This window comes from Moschus berezovskii, chromosome 2 (genome assembly GCF_049115385.1).
Source record: "Moschus berezovskii isolate FMDL1 chromosome 2, NW_MosBer_1.0, whole genome shotgun sequence".
NCBI classification, from domain to species: domain Eukaryota; kingdom Metazoa; phylum Chordata; class Mammalia; order Artiodactyla; family Moschidae; genus Moschus; species Moschus berezovskii.
Genome location: NC_142461.1, coordinates 15518134 through 15542144, shown reverse-complemented (window position 1 = coordinate 15542144; position 24011 = coordinate 15518134). Strand labels below are relative to the sequence as shown.

The window sequence follows — 24011 nt, the reverse complement described above, 5'->3', positions numbered from 1 at the left end:
TTTTGTGAGCCAGTAGTTTCTGCACAGCTAAACTGCCTTTGTAACACCAAGCAACCACAGATAAAGCATAAGTGAATGAACATGGCCATGGGTCAGTAAAACTCTACAAAACCCACCATCCATAATTTGTCAACCTTTGTTTTAGATTCCCTCTTATTTCCTCCTTGCAATACCCCGCCAGAGGGGTATTAGCTCCATTCTATAGAGAAAAAAAACACACTCAGAGAGGCCACACAGCAAGTAGGAAGCAGAACCAACTTTTAAACTCAAACCTGACTCTCCATAATTAAGAAGGAAGCAGTTTTGAAACATGGTAGAGACACAGGGTCATCTTTAGCCATCGTGAGTTTGTAATAAGACTGTATGTAATTTTAATGTAGCAACTTTTCAGCATGAGTTATTTATGTGTATTATCTCATGTGATGTCTGCAACTATCCTATGAAATATTCATTGGCCACATTTTACAGAGGACGAAATTGAGTTCAAAGGAGCCCACTTGTCTGTGAGCCAGTGAATAGCACAGGGAGACACAAAGGTCCCCCTCCAGAGCTGAAACTGCTATCATCAGAGCTTGCTTACAAAGACCCTGCCTCTCCGCAGATATGAAAATGTGCTTCTGCTCCTGGCTTCACCCATGAGGTGAGAGGAAGCAGCAAGGGTAGCACTTTGGGGACCTGTGGTTGAGCTTTGATTATAGTTATTTAAATAATAACCACTGTCACTCATTGACAGATTACCGTATGCCAGTCATTGCATTAAATATTTTATAGACATTCTCATGTCATCCTCATAATACTCCCATGAGACAGGGAACAGAGGCTCTGAGAGGGCTTAAGTGATTTGTTCAAAGTCACACGGCTTGCAGGTGGCACAGCTAGAATTCTAACCCGGGACTGTGCGACTTTAGCACACTGGCTCTCAACCACAGTGCTTCAGCGGAAAAGACACCTCAATGCTGCCCTGGCAAGTGTCTCTCGAGCATCTATCGAGTCGCCAGGCTCTGTGACAGATGCAAATGAAAGCAAAGCGCTGAGTAAAGCAGACAGTGTCTCTGTGGAGCTTTTGGACAGACAGGAAAGAAGGGGAGGAACGAATGAACACTGAATAATGATAGGATTACAAATGGATAGGAGCCATGGAGAAAAAGTATGGGATACTAGAGAATGTGGGATGCAGAGGCCTGGGTGAGAGGTGTGGCAGGCAGCTTTCTGAGGGTCAGAAATTTGGGGAAAAGGGAACCCTCCTAGACTGCTGGTGGGACTGTAAATTGGTATCGTCACTATGGAAAACAGAATGGAGGTTCCTTAAAAAAACTAAAAATAGAGCTGCCATATAAATGATCCAGTAACCCCATTCCTGGGCACATATCCAGAAAAGATGAAAGTTGCAATTCGAAAAGATACATGCACCACAATGTTCATTGCAGCACTATTTATAATAGTCAAGGCATGGAAGCAACCTCAGGGTCCAGGAACAGACGAGTAGATGAGGAAGAGGTGGTAGATATACACAGTGGAATATGACTCAGCTGTAAAAATGAAATCCTGCCATTTGCAGTAATGTGGATGGACCTAGAGATTATCACAGTAAGTAAATAAGTTAGAGAAAGAAAAACACCATATGATATCACTTATATGTGGAATCTAAAATATGCCACAAATGAACCTATCTAAGAAACAGAAATCAAATCATAGAGAGTAAACTGGTGGTTGCCAATGGGATGGGGTGTGGGAGAGGGTTGAATTGGAAGTTTGGGATTAGCAGATGCAAACTGGTATATAGAAAACAGATAAACAACAAAGTCCTACTGTACAGCACAGGAAACTATATTCAATATCCTGTGATAAATCGTAATGGAAAAGAATATGAAAAAGAATATATATATATGTATAACTGAGTTACTTTATTGTATAGCAGTAATTAATACAATATTGCAATTTAAGTATACTTCAATTATAAATAAATTCTAAAAACTAAAAAGAAAAAAGAATATGTTTCAAATGGGGAGTTACTATTCAATGGGTATAGTGTCAGTTCTGCAAGGCGAGTAAGTTCTAGAGATCTGCTGAACGACACAGTGTCCAGAGTTAACAATTTCTTGTCGTTCAGTCGCTCAGTTGTGTCCACCTCTTTGCGATCCCATGGACTGCAGCACGCCAGGCCTCCCTGTCCTTCACCATCTGAGTTACTTATATACGTAAAAAATTGTGAGGAAAGATCTCACGTTAAATGTTCTCTACACACACACACACACACACACACACACACACACTCCAAAAAAAATACAAAACAAACAAAACCTTTTTTCATGGTGAGAGCAAAAAAAAGATAGGAGGATCAAGGAATGGCCCCTCCAAGGTCTAAATGCATCAACACAGGCAGATCTCCAAAATCTGCTGAGTTTTAAAGCCACTGAGGCACAGTGCCTACCAGATGAATATTTTATATTTTGTTACAAAACCACAGCATACTTTGTATATTTTCTATGGATCATATTTGTAAGTATTTTTAGAATATAGCCACCAAACTCAAACTCAGAATGTTGATTATCTCTGGAGATAAAAAGCTGATGCTCTACTTTTCTTCTGCAGATGAATCAATGTATTATTTGAATAATTCAAAATGAGTGTTCAGTATAAAGTGCTCACTGGATCCTGCAGATCACTGGGGACATCGGTAAGAGGAAATTCCTTGGAATGATGAGTGGAGGTCAGGAAGCAGTGGCTTAAGGAGTGGGTGCTAAGGGACAGAGACAAGTGAGCATAGATAAGTGAGTGTAGACAACTCAGTTTGGTTTTCAAGAGGGAGCAAGGGATTGGACTGGGGGGAAATGTGGTGTCCAGAGAAGGCTTTTTAAGATGGGAGGATGCTGAGGGAGACAACAAGAGAGGGCAAGGGATGGGGCAGGAGAGATGACATAAGGTCCTTGGGAAGGTGGGTGGGTGGACCAAAGCCCCACATAAGGAATGGTTGGTGCCCTTGACCCTGGAGCCTGTCTGGGGCATATCAGTACACAGAGCCCCAGCTCATGCCTGTCCCTTGGCCATGCATGTGTGTGTGTTCTTCAGTTCAGTTCAGTTCAGTCGCTCAGTCGTGTCCAACTCTTTGCGACCCCATGAATCGCAGCATGCCAGGCCTCCCTGTCCATCACCAACTCCTGGAGCTCACTCAAACTCATGTCCATCGAGTCGGTGATGCCATCCAGTAATCTCATTCTCTGTCGTCCCCGCTTCCGTCCGTCTGTTCCGTCGCTCAGTCGTGTCCGACTCTTTGCGACCCCGTGGACTGTAGCCTACCAGGCTTCTCCGTCCATGGGATTCTCCAGGCAAGAATACTGGAGTGGGTTACCGTTTCCTTCTCCAGGGGATCTTCCCGACCCAGGGATCGAACCCGGGTCTCCCTCATTGGAGGCAGACGCTTTAACCTCTGAGCCTTGCATCCAATTCTTTGCGACCCCATGGACTGTAGCCCTCCAGGCTCCTCTGTCTGTGGACTTCCCAGACAAGAATACTGGAGTAGGTTTCCATTTCCTTCTCCAAACAGTATTCCCAACCCACAGACTGAACTCATGTCTCCTATGTCTCCTGCGTTTGCAGGGAGATTCTTTACCACTGAGCCACTTGTGAAGCCCCAAAGCATGATACTGTACAGGGAGGCCACCAGCTCTAGCCTGCCAGAAGAGGGCAGCCTCGGCCTTCCAAGAAAAGCTGTACCACCTCGGAGTAAAAGCACCCAAGGGCTAGGTGATCCCACCTACCCAAGAGGGGTCCCATCTCTGCCATCCCCTCCCCAAGAACCTTCGTGAAGACAGCAGCCATAAAGTCAGAGAGGCCCTAGCCATACTCAAGTGGCCCTTCCCTGTGCATCCCTCAAACCTCTGGGCCTCCTTTTCTTATATGCTAACTGCTTCCTCATGGGACTGTTATCAGAATCACTGTGATAATAATTACTTTACAGAGTTGTTTCGAGAATCAAATGAGATCATGTACAGAAAGCGCTTGGCAAAGAGCCTGGCACAACAGATGCCCTCAGCAAACAGTAGATGCTTTTAACGTTCCCCACTGACTTCTAACCCCTAACACCCCACAGTTCTGCTCTTTGAAGGCCAGTGCTGAAGCTTGAGGGCCAGCACAGGGCCCACCTCTAGGTTTCCAGAAGCAGAAGAGTCTAGTCAGTGAGGTTTGGTCTTGTTCTTCACCCCTAGACCAAGCAGGCAGGAAAAGGGTCCCCTTCCACCTCGGTCAGAGCAGAGACTCGGAGAGCTACAAAGGGCAAGTCCTCGCTCTGCCATCAGCAAGTTCTGTGCAGCTGGTCCCCAACTTCCTCAACTGCAAAATATCAATCTCCCCCTCAGACACCTCACCAGGTCTTATGTAGGACATGCATGAAACTAGATGTGCAAAACAAGAGCTGATGCAAAGGGGCTTCATGGGTGACAAAAGAGAGACTCGTCGACCACTAAGGACACTAATGTGTATCTCTGATAAAGGTGAACCTGCTCATTCCAACCCCCACCATTGGTGTGTACCTTTCTTCCACTTGGAATCCCTCCATCCCTGCACGCCGCCCAGGCAAACTCTCCTTCTGTCTCCTCCAGGATCCCTTTCTAGAATCCTTACAACACCCAGCCATATTGCTGATCAGGATTTAAAAAGGGTTCCCTCTCAAAACAATCATTCAGTTCAGTTCAATTCAGTCGCTCAGTCATGTCTGACTCTTTGTGACCCCATAAATCACTGCACGCCAGGCCTTCCTGCCCATCACCAACTCCCGGAGTTCACTCCAACTCATGTCCATCGAGTCGGTGATGCCATCCAGCCATCTCAGTCTCGGTCGTCCCCTTCTCCTCCCGCCCCCAATTCCTCCCAACATGAGAGTCTTTTCCAGTGAGTGAGTCAACTCGTCGCATGAGGTGGCCAAAGTATTGCAGTTTCAGCTTTAGCATCAGTCCTTCCAATGAACACCCAGGATTGATCTCCTTTAGAATGGACTGGTTGGATCTCCTTGCAGTACAAGGGACTCCCAAGAGTCTTCTCCAACACCACAGTTCAAAAGCATCAATTCTTTGGCGATCAGCTTTCTTCACAGTCCAACTCTCACATCCATACATGACCACTGGAAAAACCATAGCCTTGACTAGACATCATTACTAACCATTAAAAAAAATAACAGTAATAACAATATCACAAACCAATGCCCACCAGGCTTTCTCCCACCTCAGGGCCTTTGCACTTGCTGGTTCTTTTGCCTGGAATGCTCTTCCCCTAGTTATCCACCTGGATTGATCCTTTGCTTTCTTCAGAACACTGTTCAGATTTCAGTGAAGCCTTCCTTGGCCAAACTTTCTAAAAGTACAACCCTCTCTCCCAACAACCATGTCTCTTCCCTACTTCCCTTTCCCACCTTAATTTTCTCCACAGCATTTACCATCTAAAGTACCATAGATTTTCACTGTTTGCTTGTTCTTTAGAAAGCAAGTTCCATGAAGGAAGAATCTTTTTTTGTTTTGGTCACTTGCTAAGTCCCACCGAGAAAAGTACCCCATAGTAGGTGCTCAATAAACACTTGCTGAATGCATAACTATGTCAAACCTGTCTATGTCTCAGAGGAATCTATGTCTCATAGGAAACTCTGTAGCTAAAAGACTTTATCAAGTGAGAACAGAATGAAGATAGATAAGCCGTGCATTCAACTCAACAGAGTCTGTTTAACTCAATACTGTATTGCCAGCTGAGGAAGGCTTTCTTATCTCTCCTTGCTATTCTTTGGAACTCTGCATCCAAATGGGTATATCTTCCCTTTTCTCCTTTGCCTTTTGCTTCTATTCTATTCACTGCTATTTGTAAGGCCTCCTCAGACAGCCATTTTGCTTTTTTGCATTTCTTTTTCTTGGGGATGGTCTTGATCGCTGTCTCCTGTACAATGTCACGAACCTCTGTCCATAGTTCATCAGGCACTCTATCAGATAGAGTCCCTTAAATCTATTTCTCACTTCCACTGTATAATCATAGGGATTTCATTTAGGTCATACTTGAATGGTCTAGTGGTTTTCCCTACTTTCTTCAATTTAAGTCTGAATTTAGCAATAAGGAGTTCATGATCTGAGCCACAGTCAGCTCCCAGTCTTGTTTTTGCTGACTGTGTAGAGCTTCTCCATCTTTGGCTGCAAAGAATATAATCAATGTGATTTCGGTGTTGACCATCTAGTGATGTCCATGTGTAGAGTCTTCTCTTGTGTTCTTGGAAGAGGGTGTTTGCTATGACCAGTGCGTTCTCTTGGCAGAACTCTATTAGCCTTTGCCCTGCTTCATTCTATACTCCAAGGCCAAATTTGCCTTTTACTCCAGGTGTTTCTTGACTTCCTACTTTTGCATTCCAGTCCCCTATAATGAAAAGGACATCTTTTGGGGGTGTTAGTTCTAGAAGGTCTTGTAGGTCTTCATAAAACTGTTCAACTTCAACTTCTTCAGCGTTACTGGTTGGGGCATAGACTTGGATTAACGTGATATTGAATGGTTTGCCTTGGAAATGAACAGAGACCATTCTGTCGTTTCTGAGATTGCATCCAAGTACTGAATTTTGGACTCTTTTGTTGACTATGATGGCCACTCCATTTCTTCTAAGGGATTCCTGCCCACAGTATTAGACTTAATAGTCATCTGAGTTAAATTCACCCATTCTAGTCCATTTTAATTTGCTGATGCCTAGAATGTCAACGTTCACTCTTGCCATCTCCTGTTTGAACACTTCCAATTTGCCTTGAATCATAGACCTAACATTCCAGGTTCCTATGCAATATTGCACTTTACAGCATTAGACCTTGCTTCTATCAGACCTTGCTTCTATGCTCAATAAAGGACAGAAATGGTATGGACCTAACAGAAGCAGAAGATACTAAGAAGACACGGCAAGAATACACAGAAGAACTGTACAAAAAAGAGCTTCACGACCCAGATAATCACGATGGTGTGACCACTCACCTAGAGCCAGACATCCTGGAATGTGAAGTCAAGTGGGCCTTAGGAAGTATCACTACAAACAAAGCCAGTGGAGGTGATGGAATTCCAGTTGAGCTATTTCAAATCCTAAAAGATGATGCTGTGAAAGTGCTGCACTCAATATGTTAGCAAATTTGAAAAAGTTAACAGAGGCCACAGGACTGGAAAAGGTCAGTTTTCATTCCAATCCCAAAGAAAGGCAATGCCAAAGAATGCTCAAACTACTGCACAATTGCACTCATCTCACAAGCTAGTAAAGTAATGCTCAAAATTCTCCAAGCCAGGCTTCAGCAATACGTGAACCGTGAACTTCCAGATGTTCAAGCTGGTTTTAGAAAAGGCAGAGGAACCAGAGATCAAATTGCCAACATCCGTTGGATCATGGAAAAAGCAAGAGAGTTCCAGAAAAAATATCTACTTCTACTTTATTGACTATGCTAAAGCCTTTGACTGTGTGGATCACAATAAACGGTGGAAAATTCTGAAAGAGATGGGAATACCAGCCCACCTGACCTGCCTCTTGAGAAACCTATATGCAGGTCAGGATGCAACAGTTAGAACTGGACTTGGAACAACAGACCGGTTCCAAATAGGAAAAGGAGTATGTCAAGGTTGTATATTGTCACCCTGCTTATTTAACTTATATGCAGAGTACATCATGAGGAATGCTGGGCTAGATGAAGCACAAGCTGGAATCAAGATTGCCGGGAGAAATATCAATAACCTCAGATATGCAGATGACACCACCCTTACGGCAGAAAGTGAAAAACTAAAGAGCCTCTTGATGAAAGTGAAAGAGGTGAATGAAAAAGTTGGCTTAAAGCTCAACATTCAGAAAACTAAGATCATGGCATCTGGTCCCATCAACTCATGGCAAATAGATGAGGAAACAGTGGACACAATGGCTGACTTTATTTTTCTGGGCTCCAAAATCACTGCAGATGCTGATTGCAGCCATGAAATTAAAAGACGCTTGCTCCTTGGAAGGAAAGTTATGAGCAACCTGGACAGCATATTAAAAAGCAGAGACATTATTTTGTCAACAAAGATCCGTCTAGTCAAGGCTATGGTTTTTCCAGTAGTCATATATGGATGTGAGGGTTGGACTATAAAGAAAGCTGAGCACCAAAGAATGGATGCTTTTGAACTGTGGTGTTGGAGAAGACTCTTGGGAGTCCCTTGGACTGCAAGGAGATCCAACCAGTCCATCCTAAAGGAGATCAATCCTGGGTGTTCATTGGAAGGACTGATGTTGAAGCTGAAACTCCAATACTTTGGCCACCTGATGCAAAGAGCTGACTCATTTGAAAAGACCCTGATGCTGGGAAAGATTGAGGGCAGGAGGAGAAGGGGACAACAGAGGATGAGATGGTTGGATGGCATCGCCGACTCAATGGATTTGAGTTTGGGTAAACTCTGGAAGTTGGTGATGGACAGGGAGGCCTGGTGTGCTGCGGTTTATGGAGTTGCAAAGAGTCGGACACGACTGAGTGACTGAACTGAACTGAACTGTATTGCCAGCCCTACCTAGCAGAGTGTCTAGCACATTGCAGGAGTGAAATGAATAGAGATAGTAAATAAACAAATCTAAAGAGAGCAGGAGGGAATTAAGACAATAACATTAATCAAATCAGAAAGGCAGCAGAACTGGCAACAATAACAAAACTCTAAGAGATTAGTTTAAAAAAAAATACAGTCACACATTAATATTATAAAAGAAAAAATAAAACCAATGATACAAAAGGTGTTTTTGTTTTGTTATGTCTTAATCAGAAGAATATCACATATAGCTCTATGCCAAGAAGTTTGAAAATCTCCATTAAAAAGGTGACCCACCTGCCCAGGGACACTTGTGATTCCAATGCGGAACTTCAAGGCTGGCAAATTCCTCCCTCATCCTTAAACTCCTCCCAAGTGGGTGGCCCGTCCCAGAAGACAGGGACCATTACAGGTCACTCCTGCTTCCCCGGTCCACCCGATTACAGCAGCTGCAACTGGGCCAGGTGTGCGCATTCAGTAAGTCAGTGTGCAGGTAGGGGATGGGAGCTCACCTTGTTGGCACAGCTGAAGCCCAGCCCCAGCTCGGCCAGGACCTTCAGCACGCCCGGGCTGCTGTTGCACTTGACAGCGTAAAAGGATCGGACCCGAGGCAGGCACTTCAGAAAGCAGAAGTGCTTCCTCACCACGGCACCCAGGTCGGCCACGAAGAAGGCAGCGACCTCTTCCTGTACAAGAAGAGGGGTGAAGATGAGACCCCACTCAGCTCTCTGCTAATGCATGCCACCCACGTTCCCCCCAAGTACCCTGCTCTAAAATTCTCTGGGGCTCCCCAAGCCTACAGGATGTTCGAGGTTCTGTGATTCAGCTCCAGTCCCTCACGGTAGCTCAAACTCCAGCTCTGTCTTTCTTCCATCATTTTCCACCTCCCAGCCTTTATTGTCACCACGCCTCCATGTAGGATACCCTGCCCCCATAGGAGTCTGGCAAATTCTTAATCTACTTTCAAGTTTCAGCTGAAATGCCACCTGCCCCCAAACCAATAAGGCAGTCCTTTAATGCTCACACTGCATTTTGCACATGTTGCCAAAGTATCAGAACTGGGTATATATATACATCTGTCTCCTGCAGATCAATTCCTTGAAGACCAAAGCTATGGCCTTCAGCCACTGGCTTTCATGTTTAGAAGCTCAATGAAGCCTTGAGGTAGTCCCACTGTCACTGCAGCCCAAGCGTGTGGACAACTGACTGCTGAGGGCAGGACATGTATGAGGCCATGGGTGAGGCCACATTATTTAAACCTTTCCCGTGCCTCAGTTTCCCTTTTATGCAACACCTTTTTACTGAGGCCCACTTGGCATCTGATCAAGCGTATTTATGCAAGTATGCTAAATAAGGTACAAAGATGAACAGACAGGGCTCTAGCCGTGAAGGGGCTTGGGTCTGGACAAGAACTAACCCTGCAAGCAATTACAAGCACATTCAGGAAACACTAGGCAGGAGTTTCTACAAAATGCAGAGGGAGAAGCACAAAACCTGCCTGGGGCAATCAGGAAGAGGTGACACAGATGAGTGATAAGTGAAGAGTAGAAACAGGTGAGAGGCAGAGAGGCTGGGAGAAGGGTGTTCCAGGCAGAAGGAACAGCCTGGACAACAGCCTGGACATTATGTGATAATGGAGCACATGGAATCATTGGGGAAAATGAGCAGAGCAGTTCAGTTCAGATGGAGCACGATACATACCCTAGGAAAAGCCAGAAATGGGGCCATGAAGGCAGAGGGGTTCTGACTTGGATCCTGTAGGCAGTGGGAAACTGCCAAAGAATTTAGATTTTGAGCAGGGATGTGATAAAGTTGGAGGGGGTGGGATGAGGCAGGGAAAAGTTAAGGGGGGTTATTGAGAGATGAGGCCTAAACTACAAAGTGAGGTTCCAGAAGAGCATGTGTGTGTGTGCTAAGCCCCTTCAGTTGTGTCTGACTCTGCGACCCCATGGACTGTAGCCTGCCAGACTCCTCTGTCCATGGGGATTCTCCAGGCAAGAATACTGGAGTGGGTTGCCATGCCCTCCTCCAGGGGATCTTCCTGACCCAGGGATTTAACTCTCGTCTCTTATGTCTCCTGCACACTGAAGGGTAATTTAAGAAGGCTGAATTTACAGAACTTGGTGGTGCCCAGGTGTGGGAGAGGAAGTGAGGATTCCCAGGTTGGGTAGATGATGGTAGTGCTGTTCATGAAAGTGGAGGACGCAGGAGGGGCAGGATTGGGGCAAGGACCAGGAATTTGCAGATAAAATGAGCCCCTCTCTTGCAAACAGCAAGGATTGAATATCAAATGAGTCAAAGAAACAGATGAGGGCCCTAGGGGGCAACTGAGCCTGCTGTGAGAATAGAGGTCCCGCCCCCACCCCCAGACCCTCACCGTGGTGGCCTGTGAGGCCCCCAGAGTGAGCTCCTCCAGCAGGTCTCGGGTGCTGAAACCCTCCTCCACCATCACAAAGTCCGTTTCTCTCAGGTAGCCAGCCATGCCGAGGGGGAGGACCCGATGGGCTGGATGGAGTTGCCGCTGCCTCCGGCCGCCTTAGAAAGTATGCAACACACTGCGGAAGGAGAGTGAGGGACGGCTGGGGGACTGGCCTCAGCTGCGCCCCTCACCTCCCCAAGCCAGGGCACCCAGTCCTGTCACACCCTGTCCCCAGCACAAGCCTGGGGAGCTTAGGTTCACTGGGAAAAGTGAGGACGATCAGGACTTCTGGCCTGGGACAAGGTATTATATGCCTAGATGTCATTGCCTCTCCGAGCCTCAGTTTCCCCATCTGTAAAATGGATGAATTGCTTTGGCGATCCTTTCCAGTTCTGAAATTAGGGTTTTGGTTAAAAGGGAAAGAATGAGAGGGAAAGAGCAGGACAACCGAGGGGAGAAGTTTCCAGGTGCCCCCCCCCATCGTGACCACGCCCACTTAAAGTGGCTGCAGGTGGCCCCACCAAGGAGTCTCAGCTCTCTGACCCTGGATATGCCCGACCCCCTCTCAGAGCCTAGTTTCACCGTTTGTAAAGTCGGGGGCGGACTGGTCCTGACGTACTAGGATTCTAAGCATGCATAGGAGCTCCACATGGTGGGTGGGGGCCGCGGGCTGAGGTTCTGTCCTGATGAGCCCTCCGGAGTGCAGAGCCGAGGTCCCGCCCCCACAAACCCCCCTTACCAAGCCCCGTGCTCCTTCGCGAGGGCCAGAGCCAGGCGCGCTGCTAGGGGGGGTCGCCGGTGACCTCGAAACTTGTGCAACACCCCGAGGAGGAGTGGCAGTTGCGGAGCCGAGGCCCCTGCTGAGAGGAGGCAAGAGTAGCCGGGGAGCAGGTCAGCATCGGAGCCAAGAGCGCCCGCTCCCGAGGCTCCCCGAGGGTCTCCCCGCACTCGCCTTAAAACGCATTTACACGGCTTCGGCCCATAGGTCTCCCCAGCGAGTGAATCGGATCCTCGGCGCCTCCGCTCGCTCGCTGCCCCCGGCTCGGGCCCCGCGGCCTGCGCCCCGCCCGCCCAGCAGCCACCGACCCCCCCCCACGCCCCGCCTTCCACCCGCCACCCACTTATATAAGCCCCGCCCAGACCCCGCCCCTGGCACACAAGCCCCGCCTCCACCCGGCGGCCCCCCTCCGTAGTCCTGGCAACTGGGTGCTGCCATCCCATTGGTCGATTCCGACATAAAGCTTTCAACTCTGTTAGCCAGCTCCGCAAACCTGAGCCTCAGTCCCACGGAGACCCCTCCGCGACTCCCGTACGCTGGTAAATCGGCACTGCAGGACCGCCACCTCAGAATCCTGAGCGTCTACGCGATAGGACCCTTAGCTCCTGGATCTTGGGTCTTAGAGAATGGGCAGAAAGACAGGAGATTTACTGTTCGCTCTGAGAAGCCTTTTCTGACGGTGCCTCTCCTCTCTGATCTGGTGAACTGCCCCACTTGTCCCTGGAAGCCCAGGCCAAATGTCATCTCCTTGTATTACTTTTCTCATCAGGTCCTTTTCATTTGTCTCTTCCAGCATCCTCCAACTCAAAACCCAGATGAAATGTCTTCAACGATGCTTCTTGTCATTTTCCCAGCTCAGGGCAATCCCTCCCTTCATTCAGTCTTCTGAATCGAGCAAATTCCTACTCACTTCTCAAGTAAAATGTGTCCACCTCTCTAAGAAGCGTTCTCTGACTTTCTCAAAAGACTTTCTTCTTTTATATCTAATGAACTCCTGCTCCTGCGCATCCATCAAAGCCCAGTATGTCACCTCCCTCGTTGAGCCTACCAAGACTTTCCTAGCTTGGAGAAGCAATGGAACTCACAGCACTTACCTCTGGGTGGACTCCTTGCTTCTTCCGCTTTTGTTTCCTCATCTCATAGCATGAGATTCTTGTTGTTTTACACTGCTTGTTTGGTTACACTTCCCAGTTGGTTTGAGAGCTCCCAAGGGCAGGAACTGAGTGCCTGCCTCCTCAGAGTGTCCAGCACCTGGCATAAATAAGAGTGCTAAGGAAGATTCGATATCTCTGCTATTCAAAATTGAACTGAAACGTTCATCTGAAACTGTAATTGTACTAGAACAGCCAAGATATTCTTGAAAAAAGAAGAGGATGTCTTCTACAAGATAGCAAAGTACTTTATAAAGCTATGGTCTTTAAAACAGCATGGTGCTGGTGCAGGAAAAGGCAGTGGTAGAACAGAATAGAGTTTAGAGCAGTCTTGTGTATGTTGGAGAATTTGGTACACAGTGAAGGCAGCATGTCAAATTAGTGTGGCCAAAGAGCTTTTGGTCTAACATATGTGCTCACATCCGTTTTCAGGCTATAGGCTTCTTGAAAGTCAGAGGCACTTCTTTTTTTATATACATGAACTTTTTTTGTATTGGGGTATTTTCAATTAACAAACAATGTTGTGATAATTTCAGGTGAACAGTACAGGGACTCAACCTTACCTATATATGTAGCTATTCTCCCCCAAGCTCCCTTCTCATCCAGGCTGCCACATAACATTGAGCAAGGGTTCCATGTGCTACACAGTAGGTCCTTGTTGGTTATCCATTTTAAATATAGCAGTTTGTACATGTCCATCCCAAACTAACTACCCCTTCCCCATTTTTTTCATCCTGGCAACCAGAAGTTCATTCTCTAAGTCTGTGAGTCTCTTTCTGTTTTATAACTAAGCTCATTTATATCATTTCTTTTTAGATTCCACATATAAGGAATGTCATTTGACATTTCTCCTTCTCTGATTTTCTTCACTCAGTATAACAATCTCTCAGTCCATACATGTTGCTGCAAATGGTATTATGTCATTCTTTTTAATGGTTGAGTAATACTCTATTGTATATATCTTCTTTATCTATTCGTCCATCAGTGGACTTTTAGGTTGCTTCCTTGTCTGAAAGCCAGAGGCACTTCTTGTTCTGTATCAGTATCTCCCTGGGGCACCTGGCACAACCTAATCAAAGCATCCTTAGCACACAGATGGTATAGAACCTTGAAGTCTGGAAGAACCATTTTCTGCTCCCCACCTAGCATGGCTGCATTAATGATGGATGTCCTGCTGAGATGAGGGTCACGTCTGCCTGGTTTGATTTCCCCCTCTGAACTGAGAGCATTCAGACTGAATGATTTCTGTGGACCTTTCTACCTGGAACACTCATACTTTCTATACTAGGAACAGCCTTTCAGAAAGCAGTCACTTTTACCAGAGGAGTCATTTGGCAGATCCATTCTTTGAGAGATCTGTAGCCATTTGCACTGTAGTGTGAATTAGTGACTGAAGTCCTCCTAAGAATAAGCTTTTACTGACTCAGAAAGAGTAGACCAGGATGGCCATGGCAGAATCCTCAAAGGGAGACCTCAAGAAAAGATGACAGTAAGAGGAGGCAGGGGCACCCAAACGAACTGTCTCTACTTTTTGTAAAATCATTGTTGAGCTGGCTTTATGATACCATGATCTAAGTTTGCCTCACTAGCTCTTTTCATCACCTGGTATATAGTAGGCACGTAATAGACACGTTCAATGTGCTAGCTGAATGAACCAATAGATAAAAATAAACAAACTATAATCCAGTCTGTCCATTTGAAATCTGTTAAGGATTGGTAGTCAGAGCAGAAAAACCATCTCCTGAACTGGATACAAATACACTGTGGATTTATCTTTTACCCTACTGTGTATACGATGTCACTGAATCCCCATGAAAACCTTATGTTATAAGGCTAAAATTGTCCCCATTTTACAGATAAAGAATCTGAGATTCAGAAAAGTCAGTAACTTACTTGGGGTCACACAGCAAGTCAGGGTGGAGCCTAGGCTTAAACACATCTGACTTAACCCTTCACCTTCATGCTTAACTGCCAACCAGTGCCTGAGCATTCGGGCCCCAGCTCGAAAAATGTCAGCCAGTCATCCTGCTGGCATCCAGGCTGAAATCTGGTGGCTCTTCTCCCACTAGTGTCTTGTGCCAATGTTATTAATGCATACTATGCAGAGCCCTGAAAAACATATTGCTGAAGCAGGACAAAGAGCCTTTGATCATTGTATAAGTCAATTTCAACCTGTTCTGCTTAAATCAGTCATAATTGTATTCACAAATACTCAATAATAAAAATGTCTTATGTGTGCCTAGAACTGAAGAATTTGTAAAATACTTTCCTGTTCATAATTTTATTTGGGCTTCCCAGTACTTTATGGGATTAGATATCAGATAAATTTAGGTTTGGCTGAGGAAAACAGAAATGTCAAATGCAATAGCACCATGAACAAACAAATTTACTCTACTATGCATGTAATATATGAGGTAGGCAGTCCAAATCTGATATGGAAGCTTCACAAGGTCATCAAGAATGAAAGTGCCTCCTTTCCTTCAGTTCTGCCTGGCTTCTAACCTCATGGTTCAAAATGGCTGCAAGAGCTCCAGCCACATTTGTAGGACTCCTATTTAACCAGTATACATGAATATAACCTAATTATTCATGGCCAGTGTCCTTTCTGGTTGATCAGTGCCCAACTTTATATTGATGTTAAATATTTTAAACACCAGCCTTGCACATTTCAGGAAGGAGGAAGCAGCCACCCCCAAATTCTACACATGCTTATTTTCCAAGGGTTGCCATCACAAAGTACCAAACTCTGGGTGGCTTAAAACAACAGATATTTATTGTTTCACAGTTCTGGAGGCTAGAATTCCAAAATCAAACTGTTGGCAGCACCATGCTCTCTCTGCTAATTCTAAGGAAGAATCCTTCCTTGCCCCTTCTATTAATAGCTTCTGGTGTCCACGGTCAATCATTAGTGTTCCTTGGCTTATAGATGCATCGCTCAGGTCACATGGCTATCTTCTTATCCCTGTGTCTTCATATCATTTTCCCTGTGTACATGTCGGTCTCTGTGACCAAATTACCCCTTTTAATAAGGACTCCAGTCATATTAGATTAGGGCCCACCCAAATGACCTCATTAAAACCAGATTACCTGTGTAAAGACCTCATTTCAAATAGAGTCATATTCTGTGATCCTGAGGATTAGAACTTTAACTTATCTTTTGTGGGGACACAATTCAAACCATACCAGCACTCCAATATTTTAATATTGTTGGCAAAATATAGATACAGTGTGCCACCTAGCTGCAAAGGAGGCGGGAAGGTCTAGTTTTTAGATGGGTACATTGTTGTTTCCTCCCACCCCATCAAAGTCAAGATAGTAAAGAAGAAAGGGAGACTGGATATTGTGGGGAGACTGGATATTGTGTGGAGACTGGCAATCTCTGCCACAAGTAGGAAAGGTTATTTTCTCCTTTTACAGATACACCAGCTCAGAATAACTATGGGATTTACAGGGAAAACTGACAGGGACGTAAATAAACATATATAGAGCACCAATTGTGTGACAGACACCCTGCTGAATACATGGTCACATTTAATCTTTAGATGACCCTGAAAGATAGACATTATTAGTCCCATGTTACAGATGAGAAAATTGTGATTAAATCTGTTGTCTGGTGAGTACAGAGCTGAGACTTAATTCTTGCCTGACTGATACTATATCTGTGAGATGGACCCCAGGAATGGGGCATGAATGCTGAAAACAAAGGATTCTGAGACCAAGCCAAGGGCAAACAGCAGAAGACCTCAGAGAGGCTGGAACTCAGAATCAGACACAAGATGAATTGGCAGAAAAGGCACCAACCCCAGGTTAGCACTGCAAACTCCCCCAAAGGCATTAGTGAGATGGATACCCTTAAGTAACCAGAAACCAAAAGCTGAAAGCAGCCATAGGCATTGTTAGGTCAAAGATATCTTCACATTAAGATGGAAAGTAACAGGACTTCCCTGGTGGTCCAGTGGTTAAGAATCCACCTTCCAAATGTAGGGGATATAGGTTTGAGGAACTAAGACCCTAAAGCCCATGAAGCAACTAAGCCCTTGCACTACAGCTAAGACTGACACTGCCAAGTAAATAAATAAAGAAAACACTATTTTAAAAAGACAGAAACTAACTAACCACCATTTATCAACCATCTACTGTGCTCCAGTAATAACAATAGTAGCTTCATTATAGGGAACTGGAATGCAAAAGTAGGAAATCAAGAGCTACCTGGAGTAACAGGCAAATTTGGCCTTAGAGTACAAAATGAAGCAGGTCAAAGGCTAACAGAGTTTTGCCAAGAGAATACACTGGTCATAGGAAACACCCTCTTCCAACAACACAAGAGAAGACTCTACACATGGACATCACCAGATGGTCAATACCAAAATCAGATTGATTATATTCTTTGCAGCCAGAAATGTAGAAGCTCTATACAGTCAGCAAAAACCAGACTGGGAGCTGACTGTGGCTCAGATCATAAACTCCTTGTTGCAAAATTCAAACTTAAATTGAAGAAAGTAGGGAAAACCACTAGAATATTCAGGTATGACTAAATCAAATCCTTTATGATTATACAGTAGAAGTGACAAATAGATTCAAGGGATTAGATCTGATAGAGTGTCTGAAGAATTGTGGATGGAAGTTCATGACATTGTATAGGAGGCAGTGATCAAGACCATCCCCAAGAAAAAGAAATGCAAAAAGGCAAAATGGTTGTCTGACAAGGCCTTACAAATAGCTGAGAAAAGAAGAGAAGCAAAAGGCAAAGGAGAAAAGGAAAGATATACCCATTTGGATGCAGAGTTCCAAAGAATAGCAAGGAGAGATAAGAAAGCCTTCCTCAGTGATCAGTGCAAAGAAATAGAGGAAAACAATAGAATGGGAAAGACTAGAGATCTCTTCAAGAAAATTAGAGATACCAAGGGAATATTTCATGCAAAGATGGGCACAATAAAGGACAGAAATGGTGTGGACCTAACAGAAGCAGAAGATATTAAGAAGAGGCGGCAAGAATACACATGAACTATACAAAAAAGATCTTCATGACCCAGATAACCACAGTGGTGTGATCACTCACCTAGAGCCAGACATCCTGGAATGTGAAGTCAAGTGGGCCTTAGGAAGCATCACTACGAACAAAGCTAGTGGAGGTGATGGAATTCCAGTTGAGCTATTTCGAATCCTAAAAGATGATGCTATCAAAGTGTTGCACTCAATATGCCAGCAAATTTGGAAAACTCAGCAGTGGCCACAGGACTGGAAAAGGTCAGTTTTCATTCCAATCCCAAAGAAAGGAATGTCAAAGAATGCTCAAACTACTGCACAGTTGCACTCATCTCACATGCTAGAAAAGTAATGCTCAAAATTCTCCAAGCCAGGCTTCAACAGTACATGAACTATGAACTTCAGATGTTCAAGCTGAAGTTAGAAAAGGCAGAGGAACCAGAAAGCAAATTGCCAACATCCACTGGATCATCAAAAAAGCAAGAGAGTTCCAGAAAAACATCTACTTCTTCTTTATTGACTATGCCAAAACCTTTGACTGTGTGGATCTCAACAAACTGTGGAAAATTCTTCAAGAGATGGGAATACCAGACCACCTGACTTGCCTCCTGAGAAATCTGTATGCAGGGCAAGAAGCAATAGTTAGAACTGGACATGGAACAAAAGACTGGTTCCAAATAGGAAAAGGAGTACGTCAAGGCTGTATATTGTCACTCTGCTTATTTAACTTATATGCAAAGTACATCATGCGAAATGCCAGGCTGAATGAAGCACAAACTGGAATCAAAATTGCTGGGAGAAGCATCAATAACCTCAGATATGCAGATGACTCCACCCTTATGGCAGAAAGTGAAGGACTAAAGAGCCTCTTGATGCAAATGAAAGAGGAGAGTGAAAAAATTGGCTTAAAGCTCAACATTCAGAAAACTAAGATTATGGCATCCAGTCCTATCACTTCATGGCAAATAGATTGGGAAACAATGGAAACAGAGAGACTTTAATTTTGGGGGCTCCAAAATCACTGCAGATGATGACTGCTGCCATGAAATTAAAAGATGCTTGCTCCTTGGAAGAAAAACTATGATCAACCTAGACAGCATATTAAAAAGCAGCGACATTACTTTGCCAACAAAGGTTCGTCTAGTCAAAGCTATGGTTTTTCCAGTAGTCAGGTATGGATGTGAGAATTGGACTATAAAGAAAGCTAAGTGCTGAACAATTGATGCTTTTGAACTGTGGTGCTGGAGAAGACTCTCAGGAGTCCCTTGGACCGCAAGGAGATCCAACCAGTCAATCCTAGAGGAAATCAGTGCTGAATATTCATTGGAAGGACTGATGCTGCAGCTGAAACTCCAATACTTTGACTACCTGATGTGAAGTACTGACATCACATTGAGTGACATCACATCACTGACATTCCAATGAGTACTGACTCATTGGAAAAGACCCTGATGCTGGGAAAGATTGAAGGTGAGAGGAGAAGGAGATGACAGAGGATGAGATGGTTGGATGGCATCACCAATGCAATGGACATGAGTTTGAGTAGGCTCCGGGAGTTGGTGATGGACAGAGAGGCCTGGCGTGCTGCAGTCCATGGGGTGGCAAAGAATCAGACTCAACTGAGTGACTGAACTGAGCTAACATTCTACTAACATTTTACTACTAGTAATTACTATCCTGAGGACTTCCCTGGTGGCTCAGATGGTAAATCATCTGTCTACAATGCGGGAGACCTGGGTTCAATCCCTGGGTCGGGAAGATCCCCTGGAGAAGGAAATGGCAATCCACTCCAGTACTATTGCCTGGAAAATCCCATAGACAGAGGAGCCTGGTAGACTACAGTCCATGGGGTTGCAAAGAGTTGGACACGACTGAGCGACTTCACTTTCCTTTCCTTTTTCTTTTAATTACTCTCCTTCAGCTTTGTTGTAAATTCATGCTATGGGTATTACAGGGCAGAAAACAAGCCTGAGAGACTAACAAACCTGCTCTAGGTCACACACCTCTATGCTACATACGTTTCCTCCATCCTCACAACAGGCCAGCAAGGTGGAAACTATCACTCTCATTTCCCAGTGGAGGAAACTGAGGCCCAGAGAGGCCAAGTGATTTGCCCAAAATCACACAATTGGTAAGTGGCAAAACCTGACCCAAACTCAGGGCTATGTGCTGGTGAGGAACTTGAAATGGTGCAGCCCAGATTTGTGTTGGAGCAGACTCTGAACCCCAACTCTTGGAACCCCCAAAGTCTAGTTAGTGAGTTGTCTGTGCCCCTGACACAGAGTTAGGCAGGACAGGGACCCAACGTGTGCCTCAGAACCCAGCCTGGGACTGGGCACCAAGGAGGCAAAGCTTGAGTGTGTGGACTGAATGTAGTATTCCAGTCACAGCCCTTCCCTAGACAGACAGGATGCTAAGATGCTGAATTCGGTCCTTTGGATGTCTTTACGTTTATTTTCACTCTCTTTTAGGCTGAACACAAATGTGAAAAATAATAATACTAGTGTGCAATAATTAAGGAATTCACACACTATCTCTCAAGCCAGCCCTGAGTCATTTCTAACAAACGTGATGAGAAAGCAACAACAACAACCGAATTAAAAATAAAAACACTCAGATGAAAATTTTGCTTTGGCCAGCTGCTGTCGCCAGAGCCCCCTGGGAGAAGAATGGAAAGGGTGTTGACTCTTCTGCATTCTCAACGGTTTGCAAATGAGCGTGTATCAGAAGCACCTGAAAGGCTTGCTAAAGGACAGATTTCTGGGGCCCGCCCAGGAGTCTCTGATTCAGTGAGCCTGAGGTGAGCCTGAGAAGATGCATTCTGAGAATTTCCCAGGTGATGCGGATGCTCCCAGCCCAGGAACCAGACTTTGAGAACCCCTGCCCTAAATGAACTTGAAGTACAGCAGGCAGAGGGATCAAAATTATGTACCCTTGAAAATCTCATCAGGCTTTTACCTCTATCCCTTCTCTGGTAGGAAAGTAAGTGAAAGTGAAAGTGAAGTCGCTCAGTCGTGTCCGACCCTTAGCGACCCCATGGATTGCAGCCTACCAGGCTCCTCCGCCCATGGGATTTTCCAGGCAAGAGTACTGGAGTGGGTTGCCATTGCCTTCTCTGTAGGAAAGTAGGTGGGCCAAAAACCTACCTGGGCTAGTCGAACAGCTGTACAGTTTCTAAGTAACAAGAGAGTAAACTTAGTGTGTAAATAAGCTTCGCTCTGTTTCCTGGGGCCACACTCACTGGCTGTGTGACCTTGACCAAGTTATTTATTGTGTGTGAGCCTCACTTTGAAAGTTAGTGTTAGTCGCTCAGTCATGTCCAACTCTGGAGCCTGCCAGGATCCTCTGTCCATGGAATTCTCCAGGCAAGAATACTGGAATGGATTGCCGTTCCCTTCTCCAGGGGATCTTCCCAACCCAGGGATTGAACCCAGGTCTCCTGCATTGCAGGGAGATTCTTTACCAGCTGAGCCACCAGCCAAGGTCACACAGGCAGTGAGTGTGCACCCAGGAAATGGAGCAAAACTTACCCACGAATTTTGTTCTCTTGTTACTTAGAAACTGTATAGCCATTTGGCTAGCCCAGGTAGGTTTTCGCCCCACCCAACTTTGCTGCTACTGTTAAGTCACTTCAGTCGTGTCCGACTCTGTGTGACCCCATAGACGGAAGCCCACCAGGCTCCCCCGTCCCTGGGATTCTCCAGGCAAGAACACTGGAGTGGGTTGCCATTTCCTTCTCCAACTTTATCCATCTGTAAAATGGGCATAAGAGTAACTACTTCCTAGAATTGATGTCAGAAATTCATGAACTTATAAAAACTCTTGCCTAGGGCTTCGCTGGGGGTGCCGTGGATAAGAATCTGCCTGCCAATGCAGGGGACACAGGTTCAGTCCCTGGTCCGGGAAGTTTCCACACGCTGAGGAGCAACTAAGCCCATGATTCACAACCACTGAGCCCACGTGCCTCAACTACTGAGGCCCGCGAGCCTAGGGCCTGTGCTCCGCGACAGGGGAAGCCGCTGCAGTGAGCGTCCTGCACACCACAATGAAGGGTAAGCCCTGCTCGCCAAAACTCGAGAAAGCCCTCTTGGAGCAACGAAGACCCAGTGCAACCTAAATAAATAAAATAATTTTTAATAAAGCTCTTGCCTAGTGCCTGGCATGTACGTTAGTATATGCACTGTAAATAGTGGCTGTTAGTATTATTACCCTGAGCCGGGGTGTGCAGGGGACTAGAGGAGAAAACCTAAACTGCATCAGAGCGACACTGCTGGGACAGGATCGGAGAAGCAGCTCCGCAGGAATGTTTTGGGACCTGAGCCGAGGAACACCCAGCAGGGGTCAAAGGCTCTGGAAGAGTCAGCACAGTGTGAGGGGATGGGTGGACAGGCGATAGAATTCCATTGCAACCCCATGGGATTGCACAGGCTACTGAGTCATGGTAGCCTGACCCAAGTTGGGCTTCTTCCTAAATTGCTGTAGTGTCATGGTCTCCCCTTGAAAACTGCTCCCTCGCCCCCAGAATAGCCAGGTAGCCATGTCTGTACCTCAGGGTTCCTGCTCGCCTGCCCCACGGCCAATAGAATCACAGAGCACCCATATACCTCCAGTTAATCGACAAACCAGAGACACAGAGACTGTGGTCAAGTAACAGGTCAAAGCCAGGGTCAGTGAAGTCCTCTCCAGAGGGAGCCAGAGAGTAAGGATTTGCCTCTGTCTCTGAGGCTTTCCTTGTAGCTCAGTTGGTAAAGAATCCACCTACAATGCAGGAGACCCAGGTTCAATTCCTGGTTTGGAAAGATCCCCTGGAGAAGGAAATGGCAACCCACTCCAGTACTCTTGCCTGGAGAATCCCATGGACTGTGTAGCCTGCCAGGCTCCTCTGTCCATGGGATCACAAGAGTTGGACACGACTTAGTGACTAAACCACGACTGAGGCTTCCAGCCCTGCCTGATGTCTATGAGAGGGCCTGCATCCTTTGGGTAAACCCATCACAGATGCCATGTGGCCGAGTTCTCCATAGCATAGACACCAGACCTCCCGCCTTTGAGAGGCATGGCATCACTTCCTCTGCATTTATTAGTTAAAGTGGGCCACACAGCTGTCCCACATTCAACGTGGGATGAGACTACACAAGGCATGACTATTAGGAGGCACAGTTCATGGGGACCATCTTTGAGGACTAGAGGAACAAAACCCATCCAATCTCTATATAGCCACAGCATGCGTGTGTGCTAAGTCGCTCTAGTCATGTCTGACTCTTTGCGACCCCATCGACTATAGCCTGCCAGGCTCCTCTGTCCATAGGACTTTCCAGGCAAGAATACTGGAGTGGGCTGCCATGCCCTTCTCCAGGGGATATTCCCAACACAGGGGTCGAACCCGGGTCTCCTGCATTGGCAAGTGGGTTCTTTACCACTTGCACCACCTGGGAAGCCCCTATATAGCCACAACCTCCCTCTCATCATATCTAGCCTGGAGGTCTGAAGTAATTTCTAAGAGATCCCCCTGCATTACTCTTACCTCTGCCAATCTAGTCCCACCCTGCCACCGGAGTATTCTTATCAAAATACAAACAACATCAAATATAAATTGTCAATCCCCATTTTAAACCTTGCAATGACTTCCCATGGCTTTTGGGAGAAAGTCTCAGATCCTTAACAAAGCCTGTGAATCCCTGCATCAGGGACCCAGTTCCAGGTTCCTCACTCTCCCTGCCACCACCATCCAGGCCCTCCTGCATCTCCTGCTCCACCCTTCCCTTTGCTGAGGCCTTCATATTCACCAGTCCTTCTTCCTGGACCAGTGTCCCTGACTCTTCATCCATCCACCTGCTGCTAATCCTTCAGGTCTCTGCCTCAGTGCCCCTTCCTATGAGAGGCTGACACTAACACTTTGGAGCACTCAACACATTTTTCTGTAAGAAAAATTCCGACTCAAAGTGGCCCAAGCAAAAAGAGAATTTGTTTCCCCATGTATCTAAGCCACCAAGGAATAAAAGTTGAGACCCAAACTTTGCTTGAAATCTCAGCTGGGCCTTTGCTGAGGCTGGCTTTCTCCTCGGGAAGGCTGTCACCCCATCTTTCAGCCCTGGACCCCAGGACCATGTCTCCTTGGGCCTGTTGCTTTATGTGCATG

General features: G+C 45.9%; 1 protein-coding gene across 2 annotated transcripts in view; it reads right to left on the bottom strand.

The window, feature by feature from the left end:
• Positions 1 to 11079, bottom strand: part of AZIN2 (antizyme inhibitor 2) — a 45094-nt gene extending 34015 nt beyond the window's left edge. For both annotated transcript variants that reach the window (XM_088844725.1, XM_055398438.2), the window contains exons 1-2: positions 10916 to 11079; positions 9051 to 9224 (exon numbers count right to left, since the gene is read on the bottom strand). In XM_088844725.1, coding sequence (XP_088700851.1) covers positions 9051 to 9224; positions 10916 to 11020 — 279 coding nt within the window. In that variant the 5' untranslated portion in view covers positions 11021 to 11079. The remainder of the gene's footprint in view (positions 1 to 9050; positions 9225 to 10915) is intronic.
• Positions 11080 to 24011: the final 12932 nt, after the last annotated feature.